Source organism: Trichoderma aggressivum (assembly GCF_033847375.1).
Source record: "Trichoderma aggressivum f. europaeum strain CBS 100526 chromosome Unknown scaffold_023, whole genome shotgun sequence".
NCBI classification, from domain to species: Eukaryota; Fungi; Ascomycota; class Sordariomycetes; order Hypocreales; family Hypocreaceae; genus Trichoderma; species Trichoderma aggressivum.
In genome coordinates this window covers 409,481-423,907 of record NW_026946389.1, presented here as the reverse complement: position 1 = coordinate 423,907, position 14,427 = coordinate 409,481, and the positions used below count along the sequence as shown (strand labels likewise).

Below are 14,427 nucleotides of genomic sequence, written 5' to 3'. Positions count from 1 at the left end.
TAAAAGAACAGTAGCGAAAGAAAATAAAAATAAAAACATGTAAAATTTGAAGCACGCATATGGTTTTAAGAGTAACGTTTTCCGATATGAAATTGTCAATGATATTCAGGTGCCGCTACACCCAGGTTGAACTTGCTCCTATCATGCCACATTATACTCAGTAATGGTTCCAGATATAATCTGACATGTTGTCATAGCTCCATCCACCCGCCACAGGGCACCCCAACATCCTACCGCTGAATTTCATCTTCTTCTAGCTTCCAATTTAGAGAAAGAGGGCCATAGAGGTATGTCTTCCTAAGCCTGGTGCGCTATGGCTCCCCCGCGGCCGCGGTTGGGGTTACCTCCGCCACGTCCCCTTCCTCCTCGGCCACGACCTCGTCCGCCTCGCGACGCCTCAAGGTTAGCTGGAGGTGGGACGTTGGAATAATCTCGTCCACCAGCTTGTGGAGCAGCCGAGCCTCTGTTGCCGCCATTGCCTCGGCCACGCCCTTGGCCTCTGCCACCGCCATTGCCACCTCTCCCATTTACTTGATTGCCATTGTGGGCTTTGTTCACGTCATCGCCGCCTGGGCTTCCCCCTTGCGGGCCTGGTCGATAGACCAATGTGCTGTGCAGTAGGTTTGGCTTGCCTCCGCGCGCCGCGCCGCGATTGGGGTTGTTCTGTCCACGGCCAGACTCGCCCGCAGCGGCTCCACGCCATCCGCCGCGTAAAGCGGGAGGCGCAGGAGCATCCTTGTACTGCGTGACACCGACCGAGCCGTACGATCCGGTGGACGCGGTTGCTGGAACAGTGCGTCGTTGCCGGGACTTGGAGGAGGCAGAGACGACCTGCCAGTTTGTAGTGTTCAGCACGGTGGATGATGACACGGTCTGCCCACGGAACATCGGGGCCCTTTCGCCGAGGGTTGTGCCGCTCATGAAGGGGACATCCCAGACGACGTCCAAGAGAACAGCAGTCGCGGTGCGGGAAATGCCAGCTACTGTTCCCCGAGTGGCAATGGGGACTTTTCCAGCAGCGGCGACAAAAGTGACTCGGTCTCCCAACCTGAAGTACTGGTTGCCAAGTACCATTTCCGCGTCCGCTGGTTTCAGCAAGGCCGTACGGGGCACAGAGTTGAGAGTCTTGGTAGTCGCTTCTAAGCTCGCCTGGTGCAGCTGCTCTCCGGCTTTGGCCAAGGCCATGACAACCTCCGAGTCCAGTTGCTCAGCATCCAGCGGAACTCGCTCAAACTTGCTAGTTTCTTGCTTCTTCAGCCATGCCACTATGTCTTTGATCCTCTGGGATGCGACGCTGGGATCGTTCCACAGGTCCATTTCATAAGTCTCGCTCTTCTGCGGTTCCCTCTGAATCGCCGCGAAGAAGTCGGGGAAAGCCACCATGTAGTCGGCAATAAGTTTCACAGCCTGGTTAGAGAATTCCCATCCTGTCTCTGACTTGCGTGAGAACCCCAGGACCTTGAGTTTTCGACCTTCGAACTTCAGGTTGAGGCCCAAGTTGAGTTTCAATCCAGCAGAACTGATAACTTGGAAGGATGATGTTATCTTGCTAAGTATGAGGGGATGAATGCCTAGTTTTTTGGCAATCGCGAATGAAGGCGTATACGGGTTGTTGCGCTCCGCTTGGAAAATCATCTGCTTGGTGATCTCTGGCTCTCTGTTCTTCGGAACCGATACGACAATATTTGCCTTGCCATCTACATGTCCCAGCACTTCCAACGGGCGGCCATAAGCGAACTCGCCCAAGAAGAAAGCTCTTGTGCCTTGCGGGAACTCTTCTTCGATTGGGAGAGCTGGCCTCTCGATGAAGCGCTCGTCCTCGTTGACTACCTCCTCAACGACGGTCTGCGCCGCATATACTTTGCGCAAGCTAGGGTTTTCGGCGTATTCCTTGATCAGAGCACCTTCTTCTGTTCTGATGAGGCCCTTGAGCATGTGAACGTGGACCAGGCATTCAACCTGACCAGTTGTGATGCCCAGACGCTTGGCATGCCAGTTTTCCAGGAACTCTGCCTCCTTTGCGTAATCAGCAGCATCTCTATTGCTGTGATCTTTTGTGATGATGTCTTGTTCGTTCTCAGCCAACTCATAGGTAAACAGTTCATCTTGCACCTTGATAACCTTGGCTTCTTGAAGGAATGGATAACCGACGAAGCAGCGCTTCCCCAATTTCTCTTTCCAAGTTCCGACCTTTGTACGCAACTCAGTATCAGTAAGAGTGACAATGACGCTTGGATTTCTGCTGTCCTGCTGGAAGACATTAACTCCGGCTCCCTCCACCAACTGGGCTGAGTATGGTAGCGTATGCAATGACGGGAACCCGGCAAGGGCCTTGATGTTCACCAAAGCTCCGTTGGTCAGTCCTGAGACGTAGTCAAGCCCCTCAACATTGGGCAAGTCGAATATATTCTCAATGCAACGGCAATATTGGACCTCCGGGAAGACTCCAGGGAGAGGAGAAGGATAGACGAAATTTACTTCTGGGGAGTAGGTGAACTTGATGGGAACTCCAAAGCCATTTCTCGCCTTTTCGTCGTCGCTTAAAAGATCATTCTTGGGCCCCATGGCAGTGAGGAGACGTGTCTCTTCAATGAAAGGAATCTTGACCACCGCTTCCCATTCCATTTTTTTGCCGTTCATGTCCAGTTCAAAATCTCTCGGATAGAAATCGATGATGGGGGAATTTGGGTTAGTCATTAGATCGTGATAGACCGTCGGCACGATTTTCTTGCTTCGATCCGGCAACACACCCATGAGCTGCTCGTATGGTTTGAAAGGCTGGCCTTTCTTGAAGTTCAGGTCGGCACCAAGACCCTTGGTAACATCTTTAAGAAAACAGTTGTTAGTAGAGAGGTCCATAGTACGATAAGATTAATGTCGCAATGCTTACCCGACGTAAGTGGTGCGTAGTGATATGCGTAAAACCATGGCCACGACGCAATTCCCTTGTAGTAGTAATACAACACCCACTGTAGACCCTGTACGTAGTTCTCGCACAAATTCTTTTGCTCTTCTTCATACTTGTCTTGAGGCCACTCCTCGAACTTTTGCAAATAATACTTGGTCTTCCAGCCCTGGTATTTCTCCTGATACAGTTGCTCATACTGCTTTTGGGCATCTTCCGGAGTGACATCAATAACAGTTGCCTTATCGTAGGATTTCATGACACGGTAGGCAGCGAGGTTGCCCTCCTCGTCGTCATCGTCGTCATCATCGCTGGTTTCCTTCTTAGGGGGGAATGAGATTTTAAGGCGACGGTTACCCTCCTCATCTTCTTCAGTAGACCATTGTAAATGCATGGAGTCGGCAAGATCTTGGACGAATTTTCGATCCGCTGCCTTGAGCTCCGACCCCAAATCCAGTGGCTGTTGGGATCTGTTGGAGATAAAAGGGCGAATCTTTTGCTTCCACAAATCCCTCTGGAACGACGTAATGATTAATTGGTTGTTCTTTTGAGACCTAGGTTTGGTCCCATTTCTCTCTTCGAGCTTCTTCTCCATTTGCTTGGCTGCAAACCATTTCTGATCAGAAACTTCGTATTCAAAGTGGTCCAACTCAGTCTTGCTGAGTTCGTCGAGCAGGCGGTGCAAACGAGGCATGTTGATAACACCATTTTCGTTGATATAGCCTTCACACTGTGGCAGCACAGATTTATATATTCTGAACATTTTTGCCAGAGCGCCCTCGTTGATGTGCAGGCCTGGAAGATTGGGCAAGAAGTCGTTTCCAACAAAGAATGCCATCAAGATGAAATCATCAATGACTCTTTCGAGATCAAATGGAAAAGCCAAAACATCTTTATTCTGAAGCTCCTGGAATTCCATTTCCAGGTATTCCCTCACAATACAGAGGTGGAGCAAATAGAAGTTTTGATGTTCCAGTTCCTTTGACTTCGTCTTGGACGCCCGCCCAAATGTAACTTCTTCACGCAGCAGGCAGAAGTGAGGATCATGGCTGAGAAGCCCCAGCATGATTAGATCGGCATCGAGGCCGTAAAGACAGTGCCGAACGTTTGGATCATAGTTCGGCTGCGCCTTTGCATTTCGGATGTACTCCATAATCTTGTGCTCTCCTTCACCCGGAACTTCATGCCCGGATAGGACAATGTCGCATCCTTGCCAGTCGGTGTCTTCTGAGACCTTTTTGTTTACAAAGTATCGGAGTTGTTGGGATAGTTTGGCCATGAACTCAGTGCCTACAAAGGAGAACATATGGTTAGTTTTGGAGCTGAAGAGGCTGTGGAGGGACATGACGAACCTGGTGTAATGCAGTTGCTGTCGAAAGGCTCCTCTTTTGGGAGCTCTATTCCATCTTGGATCGCTTTATCGCGAGCCTTTTCAGCATCCAAGGCCGTTCGGAAACGCCTAGCACGTTGCTGGTTCATCTTCGCACGAGGGGCAACTCCATCAATTGCCATGAAGAAAAGCTTCTTAGGCTTTATCTTACCGAACAAATGCTCAATGTAGTTGAATATGCGAATAAACATCTCCTCTTCGCTGAGTCGAAAAGTAGCATCTTCGCCCGCATCTTTGTGTGTACAGTTGTGGATAATTCCATTCATGTCAAGCTGGGAGGAGACGGATTAGGACTCTGTGTTGTGGTTCGGTATCGAGAGCAACTTACATAGAGGCAGTCGAATTCCGGAATCCGATTCTCGGCAATGACTTGCGAGATAGCTGGATAGCGCTCTGAGAGCCATCTGAAGAATTTGGGAACACTATAGGCCGCATATATCAGCATGAGTAGCGAGAGGATTCCGCAGCCGAGAAACAAACCCCATGATGCCAGTAGCCGGGCAGCTTTGCGCAAATAGAATGCAGAAGAATTATACGTCGAACAAGTAGGAGAAAGCAGCTGTAGATACCCGACAGCGCCGAAAAATCAACCCCAGATATCGCAAAGCTGGCAGATTCGTCCGCTGTGTCTCAGGGACAGGAACAGAGAACAACGCCCGTAAGACACCAAGGAAAAGAAGGCTCCGGAACTCCTGCAGATAAGCCCGTAGCTGATCCGATTAGGATGCTTCTAGGCAGCTGGAGCTGGAGTCGGCGAGATTGTTGGGAGGTGATGAAAGGTGGGAGTTGATGGCAAAAGCTGCTGCGACAAAGGCTCGCATGGAATGACTCTAGCGGCCAGCGGGAGTTGAGCACAGGTACCAAGGTACGTACTGAGGGGAGGGGGGTGGCAGGCAAGGCTGCGGTTCGAAGCCTGAGACTTGCTAGCGGCACGCCCCAGAGCAACCGCTTGTCACTTAACGCGCGACGCGCCCCAGTTGGTACCAAGTTTGGCTGCTTTTCAAGCTTCTCTGAACGCAGCCTTTTCTTTTCTTTTCTTCTCCCTCGCTATCGCTGCGTCGACGCCCGGAAGCTTCTCTTGTTGGATGCGAAGCGCGGGCTCTTGTTCTCTATTAATAATCACAGTTCGATAATACTGCATTCTTTGGGATTTCGCCTCTCTTCTGCACTCAACGCCCCTCGTTCATTATGGCTCCTCAAGGCTCTGAGCTCGACCCGGATGGTCAGTAGCCATTGAAGCTGTATCGTGCGATAACTGGTGCTAACATGTGCTTATAGTCGACATGGTGCACGACGAGGAAGATGACCAGGAAGAAAGACTCATCAACGAGGGTAAGCAGCTATCTCGATCGAGACCGAGCTTCGCATTGTGCAGCCTTCTGATCTCAACTTGGTATAGAGTACAAGACATGGAAGAAGAACAGCCCGTTCTTATACGACATGATTCTTGGGTTAGTGAATTCTCCAATTGCAGTGGTTCTAGTTTTGGATTGTTGCTCTAACCTTTCTGCTCCAGGACGGCCTTGACTTGGCCCACGCTCACCGTTCAGTGGTTCCCTGACGTCAAGGAACCCGAGGGCAAAAACTATCGCATGCACCGCCTTTTGCTCGGAACACACACTTCCGACGATAGTGCCAACTTCCTTCAAATCGCCGATGTCCAGATACCCAAAGCCGTGGCGCCGAATCCCAACGACTACGACGAGGAACGAGGCGAGATTGGAGGCTATGGAAAGGCAGGCGATGTTGCCGCGCTCAAGTGCGACATCGTGCAGAGAATTGAGCACCCTGGAGAAGTCAACAAGGCCCGTTATCAGCCACAAAACCCGGACATTATTGCTACTCTTTGCGTCGACGGCAAAATTCTCATCTTCGACCGAACGAAGCATCCTCTGCAGCCAGCGAGTCTGGGCAAGGTAAATGCACAGATTGAGCTCATCGGCCACAAAGCGGAAGGTTTCGGCCTCAATTGGAACCCCCACGAGGAGGGCTGCCTGGTTTCGGGCAGTGAGGATAAGACCATGTGCCTGTGGTATGTATAACTGTCCATGGCCGCTGGCGACGACACCGCTAACCGTGCTCTTCTTTTCTTCGGTGTAGGGATCTGAAGACTCTCGAAGCAGATTCGAGGATACTGCGGCCAGCTCGCAGGTACACTCACCACGCTCAGATTGTCAACGATGTTCAGTATCATCCCATCTCAAAGAATTTCATCGGCTCCGTATCAGACGACCAGACTTTGCAAATCGTAGACTTGCGACACAGTGAGACGAGCAAGGCTGCTGTTGTTGCGAAGCGAGGCCACTTAGATGCCATCAATGCGCTGGCCTTCAACCCCAAGTCCGAAGTCCTTGTTGCCACAGCTTCCGCTGATAAGACCATCGGAATCTGGGATCTCCGAAATGTGAAGGAAAAGGTACACACCCTTGAGGGTCACAATGATGCGGTTACCTCTCTTGCCTGGCATCCTACCGAAGCTGGTATCTTGGGAAGCGGCAGCTATGATCGAAGAATCATTTTCTGGGATCTATCCCGCGTCGGCGAGGAACAGCTGCCTGATGATCAGGATGATGGCCCACCTGAGCTGTAAGTCATCCACATGCCCAGAAAACTACCGTACAACTTGTTTCGCACCAAGCTAATTAATGGCTCTAATAATAGGCTATTCATGCACGGCGGCCATACGAACCATTTGGCCGACTTTAGCTGGAATCCCAATGAACCGTGGTTGGTTGCCAGCGCCGCAGAAGACAATCTGCTACAGATCTGGAAAGTTGCAGAATCCATTGTTGGAAAAGACGACGGTGACTTGCCGGTTGATGAGCTTGACCGATAGGTGAGGTGGAAGTTCTGGGAGAAGAGTCGATCTTCATAGGATGAAGGTGAAGAGAAGCTTTGGCATGAGATGGCACAATATCGTGCACAATGGGATAGGGAGATGAAATCCCTGCGTACCAAGCCTGAGATTGTGACTGCGAAACCTGAGGATGAGACTTTGAATTGCACGGAAGAGGATACGAGAGATGAGTCGGAGACTTTGCGAGGTGAGGATGATTCTTACCTCAGGCATTATTCGGATATGATCATAGTAGACTCAGAGGCAGACGAGATGAGTGATTATCTCTGATTCCAAACGAGCCACGGTTTGATAGCAAACATGTTTTCTTCGCTCGGGGTGAAGCTATGCAATTGTACAGGAAAATGGAGATACATTGGCCAAGGTAGCCAGAAGATGTTTATAGTGACAGCCGCCTGACAGCTGGCAGATACGATGGACAGATGCTTCGATTTTTTACTCTTCTATCGGTCTCTATTGGCTGACAGATTTTTTTATTTCACCTCTGTCTCACATTGAATCGTTTCCTTTTTTTCTGCTTCTTAACTTTGTTTGCTGTTTGTGGTTTATGGGGACATCCCTTTCCAAACAAGAGACGCCTCAAACCAAAGGACAGTCACTCAGTCGCCTCCCTTCCTCATTTTTTTCTTTCTTTCTCCGAGCTACATCTTTTGATACTCCCTGAGAATTCTTATTTAGTAGAACACTGCTGCCCCACGCATATCTTCCACAGGGAAAACGATGAATGGCAACAACGAAGGGGCTGGGCCCAGCAACGACCCGCAAGCCAACGAGCAAAGCTTCCACCAACTGCTCGAGGATATCAGACGCCGAGCAGCGGAAGAAGACGACGCCTCAAAGAATGATCCGTTGACGCAAAATGTCCGTGATTACATGCTGGAAGATATGGGGGTTGATGTGACCGGAATGGAGGAGCTGTTCAACCTGTACAGCAATGGCATCGAGGGCATGGATCTGGGTGGCGACCACATTGAGCTGCTCAGGGGCATCAACCGCGTTACCATCGAGGAGATCGAAGTCGGCGGCATAAACAAGAAGAAGTTCAAGTTCGACGACCTCGACGTTGAGGATTATTTTGGCAACGTTGATCCGTACGAGAGACCAAAGAAAGCAAAGTCCAGCATCGCGTACGCGGGCAGAGACCTCATCTCGGAGATATGCCAGCATGTGGAACTCGCCGTGGAATTGGGCAAGCATCTCAACGGAAAAGAGTTGCTGAATCTGTGCCTCGCAAATCGCCGCTTTTACGAAGCCGTCAATGGCTATCTGCTCTCCAGCATCCGCGCCTGGATCGAATACAAAGCCCCTGAAGCAGGCCGCATCTTCCACTACCAGCTGTACGCAAAGCATCTGGTTGACGATCCTCAGAAGAGAACGTGGATGGCCTTGAAGCAAGGCATGACAACTTCCCCAAAGAAGGACGGCAAGGTCCGCAAGGTGCCTGGACTGAAGTATCTACAGCTCGTCCTGGGTCGGGATAAGTACTGCAGGGAGATTCTCGCCATCATGGCAAGGTGCGGTCACCGGATGCCAAAGACGATGCATCACTCGCTGCTGCGGCTTTGGCTTCTCATGGACGTTGCCACTACGCAGCAGAGACAGGCGATGCTGCAGATGGCGCACATCTTCAAAGACACTGATCTCTACAACATGCAAATGTTCTTCATCAAGCTCGGCATGCTCTTCAACGACCCTGTTTACGGCCCCTGCACGTTTGATCTGGTGCAACTCATGATGGGTCAGAAAGGCCTGTTCAAGCTCTGGCAGCTGCTCACCCGCAAGAAATTCAACAAGCTGGCCGATATTCTAGATCTCAAGCTGCGCTACGATTTCAACTTTGTCAACGAGGGCACTTACTGGGTAGAACATGGGCTGAGCCAGATCCAGGGTATCCCTCTGCACGAAGTCGGCCAGCAGCACAAGGAAGGCTGGGGAGCGGGTCGAATGCATCTCCTTCGCCCAGATGAAGCCGTTCCTGTAGAAGCTGTGCGCAGAGGCCTTCAGTTGGACGATCATCTGAGCCACATGGTGATCTGGGGATACTTTGACTGGAAGACGGGCGAGAATATTGTCCCCTCCCTGGAGGAGATGTACATTGAGGATGAAAACGAAGTGCTCGCCAATGTCGATACGCTGGAGCACTGGAAGCCAAGGCACGTCCTCAAGAAGCGCTGGGACAAACTCACGCCCCAGCAGCAAGATGAAATCCTGTTTGACGAAGAAGACGAACGACTACGCGCTCAAGCCTGGGGCAGCACCTTGGATGAAAACGACGATGCCGGCAGTCCAGACGACGACTCGGATACAGACTCGGACGAATCGCTCGATCTCGACGAGGAAATCAACCGCGGCTACATCGTGCCTCCGCAGCCCAAAGACCACGAATCTACCGTTCCTAGGGCCCATGACGCACAGGGCTGGGTCAACTTTGTCAACCAGTCGTTACTGGGAGGCATGGTGCCCGACCTCGGAGAAGACGAGAGACTCAAGGCTGAGGCGTGGATTTCGCATCCTGAGCCTGAGCCCGAGCCTGAGATTGATAGCGAACAGCTGCTGGACGCCTTTTTGGCGGAGCTAGGAAATCGACATCGGCAGCAACAATGGGCGGCGACGTCTGTGCCCCAGGAGGCAGACGGAGATGATGGTGCTGGTGAAGAGGAAGAAGCTGGCCAAGATGCCGAAATGGCGGATGAAGGAGACGTCGAGGATGATGACGACAACGGCAACAACCTAGAGAGCATCGACCAGGGCACTCAATTCCAATTCCAACCACCCTCTGATACCCAATTCTCCTACTACTACCCTTTCGACGACGCACAAATGGATCTCGATCTACAGTCCTTTATGCCAACATCTGCTGCTTCTAATCCAATGGATCCTGCTGGGCTCTACGATGGGGAAGACGAACTCATGCAGGACGAGGAAGAGGGTCAGGACTACGGCGACGTGCTTTGAATGATTTGATGATTTGTATTGTCACAAGGGGGGATAGGCTCTCCTGGATAGATAGATGCAAAGGCTCGGCAATGCCGTTATTTGTAAACTTATAAGATTCAAGTTATGCCAACAGCAAGATTTCATAGAGTACATGATCATCTATAAAGGTACTATAGATAATTCAGTCAAACGGAGTGTACTGACTCACGTCTCATACACATCACCATCAAAACAGACAATCACACAATAAATCTCCAAGTCCACGAACTTTACAAAGAAAAAAAATCAACACACAATATATTAGGACACGCCTCCCCCCATCCCATCTCACTCTACTTTTTATTTCATGTCCACATCCTTTGGACTGTTAAAAAAAAAACATCAGAGCATTCTCACAATAGCAAAATTTCAACCGTAGCCAACCATCACCACTCCCCGCCAATTTGAAAGCACCTCCCCCCTTTCCTTTCCCCATCCGCCTTCGCCCCCTTTCCATCGTTCAAAAGTTTTCCATTTCATTTGGCCCAAAAAAACAAAAGGTGTTGTTTCCCCTTCAAAGCTCGATTTCAACCCAACTCCCGCCGAGAATTGTTCCCCCGCTCCTGAAATGCTGCTACCTTGACACCTTCTCTTCCCAACGTTGTTTGAAAAAGAAAAAGAGAAAAAACGAGTGAACGAAAAAAGTACAAATGCGACAAGAGAGAATGTCCTATGTAAGTAAAAAAAGAAAGGATTTAGCAAAAAGGAGACAAAGAGATCAAGTAAAAAAAAAAGGAAGAAAGGGGAAAACGGAGACAAGAGATTTCAGACCAAGTAAAAAGCAAGTTTGACAAGAGAGAGAAAGAGATGAAACAAAAATCAAAGACCCCCTTAGATCTGAGTGATAAATCCGACACCGGCGAACTGGATAATTGAGTCAAACAAGGCCATGATATACCCTTACACTCCCTTTCGCTATGCACCAGCACCGGGACAAAAGGATTCCAGCAAAAAAGATGCCACGTCCGACCGATAATCGAGTCCACACAACCTTATATCCCTTGCCAAGAACCATGTTTGCCCCCCTAGCGCGAAAGAGAACCAATAATTTTTTTCTTCTCCCTCAGCAAAGCTTTGTACCACAAGACTCGTTGACCCAGAATAGCCGTGGTGTATTTCACTTTTGTCTTCCAGCCCTCGAAACAAGATCACAGCCCCGCCTAAAACATATCCGACACTCCGTCCTAAGTCCTCCAAAAACAAACCAAATACACACCAACCCCTTTCCCTTGAAATAGCAAGCAAGCCAGGTCCAGAAGGTATTTGCCAAGGTCAAATGCTCTATGTTCATCATTCCAAAGTTCGTCGCACGGGAACGAAAAAGATATACCGATGGTACATGTAACCAGTTGAGTTAAATCATCATCTAAAAGGCGGCGTGTGTGCCGCAGATGCTTTGGCCCCACCGTTTCCAAAACAACATCACCTCTAGGCGGGTGACTTGTTAGGAGTAGTACCGGCACCGTTCTGGCGAGCGTCGCCGCTGACAGAGAGGCCACCGATGCCGCTGCTCAGGAAGGCAAAAGGATCGTTTTCGTTGCCAGGGTTGCCGTTGTTGTAGAAGTTGTTGCCTGGCCCACCAGAGACGGGACCGTTGGTCGCAGACTGGAAAGCCGCCTCGGCAGCCCTACTATCAAAGGGGCCTGCAGAATGCGAGCCGGGGGCGGAAGCGAAGCCCTGCGTGTTAAGAGAGCCCGGATAGCCGCCGGCGCCACCACCCAATCCCGAGGGAAGGAAATGGCTGGGGGGGCCGCCAAAGTGTTGACCGTAGCCGCCTCCCGGTCCAAAGGATCCTCCAGAAGAGAACGGGCCAGGACCTGGCGTACCAGCCATCGAACCCTGGCTCATGCCATACTGCGAGCCGTTATCCATCGGGGAGGGGTAGCCAGAATCCGCAACAACGGCAGCACCAGCACGACTGGCGCCACAGCGAAGACAGCAGACATTCTTGGCGAAGTTGTGGTATCCACAGACTTCGTTTCCACACTTCCAGTCACCGGCACGGAAGGGCACAACGCCGCCACCGCCCATCCGTCCACCGTGACCCATGGGACCGTGGTGACCACCATGGTGAGGAGGGGTCATCATGGCAGGGGGGCCGTATGGGTATGGGTAGCCGCCGGGGCCCATGTCTCCAGGGGCACCGCTTCCAACAGCAGGGAACGAGCAACGGAAGCAAGCTGTGCGGCGCTGGAAGTTGGAGAAGCCACAAGAGGGGCAAGTCCAATCACCAGGTCGAGGACGGTTCTTACTCGGCGGGAAGGGTGTCAAAATATCTTGAGCTCGATCCAATACACGGCTAGAAGAAGGAGAAACTTCAATAGCCTTTTCGTTCAGCGCACGTCCGTTCATACACAAACTCTCAGCAGCCTAGACGAGGGGTTAGCTAGGACGGTCCCCAACTTGGTATTTGTAAACAACAGAAAATGGGCGAGTGGTGTGCAAGTTTCCTTGTGACTCTGGTGAAAGGAGAGAAAAAAGAGAGAAAGGGGACTCACTTCTTCATGAGATGAGAAAACAGCAAAACCTGTGCCAGTGGGCTTGTGCTGCTCGGGGGTTCGAAGAGTCCAAAAAGCGATGGGACGACCACCAAACTGGGTAAACCAGCTCTCCAGCTCGGATTGCGTAGTATCATGCGGCAGGCCAGACATGTGCAAAACCTTGCTCCTCTCGGAAAGGAACGCCCGGACATCTGCCCTCGCATCCATAGGTCGAGTCAACACATCGGGGTGTTCCTGGGCGGGCTGAGACTTGCGAATCAAGCCACGGAGAACGCGGGCCAAGGTGATGGCCTCTTCCATTGCGCGGCGGGGAGAGGCGGGAGCCAGAGCCTGCAGGTGGAAAGGCAAGTTATGCTTAATTGGTGCACTGGACTGGACCGGCTCGACCTCGAGAGCAGCGCAGATGTTTGACAGCATCGAGGGGCCGAACGGCAGAGACTCTGGGTGGTGCTGTTGCCAGCGTTGGTATTCAGTTCGCAGGTCGAAGGTGCGAGAGTGCTGCAGATAGGGAGGCAGCACGACGGCCTTGTCGCGAGCCTCTCGCGGGAGCTGAACTCGAAGATCCCAGGCATCGAGCGTGACGAAGACAAAGTCGAGGTTCTTGGATGTCAGATACTCGGTAGCAAACGTGTCGAATCGACTGATAGCATCCCTAAAAGTACCGGCATTTCGAACGTGTTCCCAGGTCAGAGTCGTTAGGCTCGCTGCGAGGAGAAAACATCACAAGTCAGCCCCAGTTTTCGACGATTCGCCCGCAAGCTTAGAATTTTTGGACGCCAATTCCGTGCCCGCCCTCACGAGCGCAAGGCAATAGGGGGAGGTCGCGACGGAAAAGGCCAAAAAGGGATGCACGGCACTGAAAAACTTACTGCATAGCGGGGTGATGGGAGTATTGACAGGCTTGACAAGGACGCTTTCGTGGGTGATCTGTTGTGATGGCCGCCGGGTTAGCGATGCTTCAGCTGGGAAGCCATGCCAGTGTGTGCAGAATGGTGTGGCCAGGTAGTGGCGCAGGGGGGGGGGCAAAGGTATTTCTAACCTCCTCCAGGCTGTTAGCATCAAGGAGAATCCATCCAAGCTCAATGACTTCGGCGGAATCCTTGGTAACGTAGACGCCGTGTTCATCGCAGGTAGTCGCAACATGGATCACGACGTAGCGGTCGATGTTGAGCTGAGGCTGCTGCGAAGACATGATGGCGACGGGTCTGCCGGCTCGAGCCAACAAACGTATGCAAGACGCAGAGCGGCGACTATCGACGGTGAAGCGATCGCCGGACCACTCGCAATGGGTCGTCGAGAGGGGGGATGGGAGTGCAGAAACGGCGAACGGTAGCCTTGGACCCCAGCCGACTCGAATATTTCACGGGCGGGCAAAAAAGGGCGATTGGGAGAGGCCGTGACGAGGCTTCAGGAGGCGTTGTCAGAAAAACACAAAAAAACTGCCGGGGAAAAGCGAGAAGCTCGGGTGGCGGCCGGGAGAAGAGAAGAACTGGTGAGCACACAATGAAGGGTCGACGGAGTGGGAAAAGATTGGCCGCGCCCTGCCAGAATGCGCAACAACACCCTCGAAACAGTCGAGCTTTGAAGTAGATGAAGAAAGACTCAATGCAAAAGAGAGAATGGGGAGGATTGGAAGAGAGCGGGAAATTGGTGGTTCTAGCTGGAGCAGTTTTCTCTCGTTCGCTAGGACTGGCGAGTTAGCTCAGGTACCTTTCCAGCGGGCGGTACAGGACAAAGGACGGTTGACGAGCCTGGCTCAGGGCCTCTGTGGAGCGCAACATGGGCCCCGTCTCAGCGC

At 51.7% G+C, this 14,427-nt stretch overlaps 4 protein-coding genes across 4 annotated transcripts; 2 read left to right on the top strand and 2 right to left on the bottom strand.

The window, feature by feature from the left end:
* Positions 1 to 297: 297 nt before the first annotated feature.
* Triagg1_6143 (uncharacterized protein) lies at positions 298 to 4,780 on the bottom strand (the record flags this gene model as incomplete). The annotated part of the gene is made up of 5 exons (XM_062900735.1): positions 298 to 2,825; positions 2,891 to 4,195; positions 4,258 to 4,567; positions 4,624 to 4,717; positions 4,776 to 4,780. The coding sequence occupies 5 exons, from the start codon at positions 4,778 to 4,780 to the stop codon at positions 298 to 300; spliced, it is 4,242 nt and encodes a 1,413-aa protein (XP_062755000.1).
* A 703-nt stretch (positions 4,781 to 5,483) lies between these two features.
* Triagg1_6142 (uncharacterized protein) lies at positions 5,484 to 7,422 on the top strand (the record flags this gene model as incomplete). Its single annotated transcript, XM_062900734.1, has 7 exons — positions 5,484 to 5,517; positions 5,574 to 5,627; positions 5,695 to 5,746; positions 5,812 to 6,327; positions 6,396 to 6,881; positions 6,957 to 7,110; positions 7,171 to 7,422. 7 exons carry the CDS (start codon positions 5,484 to 5,486, stop codon positions 7,420 to 7,422), a joined length of 1,548 nt encoding a protein of 515 aa, XP_062754999.1.
* Positions 7,423 to 7,872: 450 nt separating this feature from the next.
* Positions 7,873 to 10,107, top strand: Triagg1_6141 (uncharacterized protein; the record flags this gene model as incomplete). Its single annotated transcript, XM_062900733.1, has 1 exon — positions 7,873 to 10,107. The coding sequence occupies one exon, from the start codon at positions 7,873 to 7,875 to the stop codon at positions 10,105 to 10,107; it is 2,235 nt and encodes a 744-aa protein (XP_062754998.1).
* Positions 10,108 to 11,556: 1,449 nt separating this feature from the next.
* Triagg1_6140 (uncharacterized protein) lies at positions 11,557 to 13,821 on the bottom strand (the record flags this gene model as incomplete). Its single annotated transcript, XM_062900732.1, has 4 exons — positions 11,557 to 12,498; positions 12,627 to 13,333; positions 13,499 to 13,556; positions 13,669 to 13,821. 4 exons carry the CDS (start codon positions 13,819 to 13,821, stop codon positions 11,557 to 11,559), a joined length of 1,860 nt encoding a protein of 619 aa, XP_062754997.1.
* Between the last annotated feature and the right edge of the window lie 606 nt (positions 13,822 to 14,427).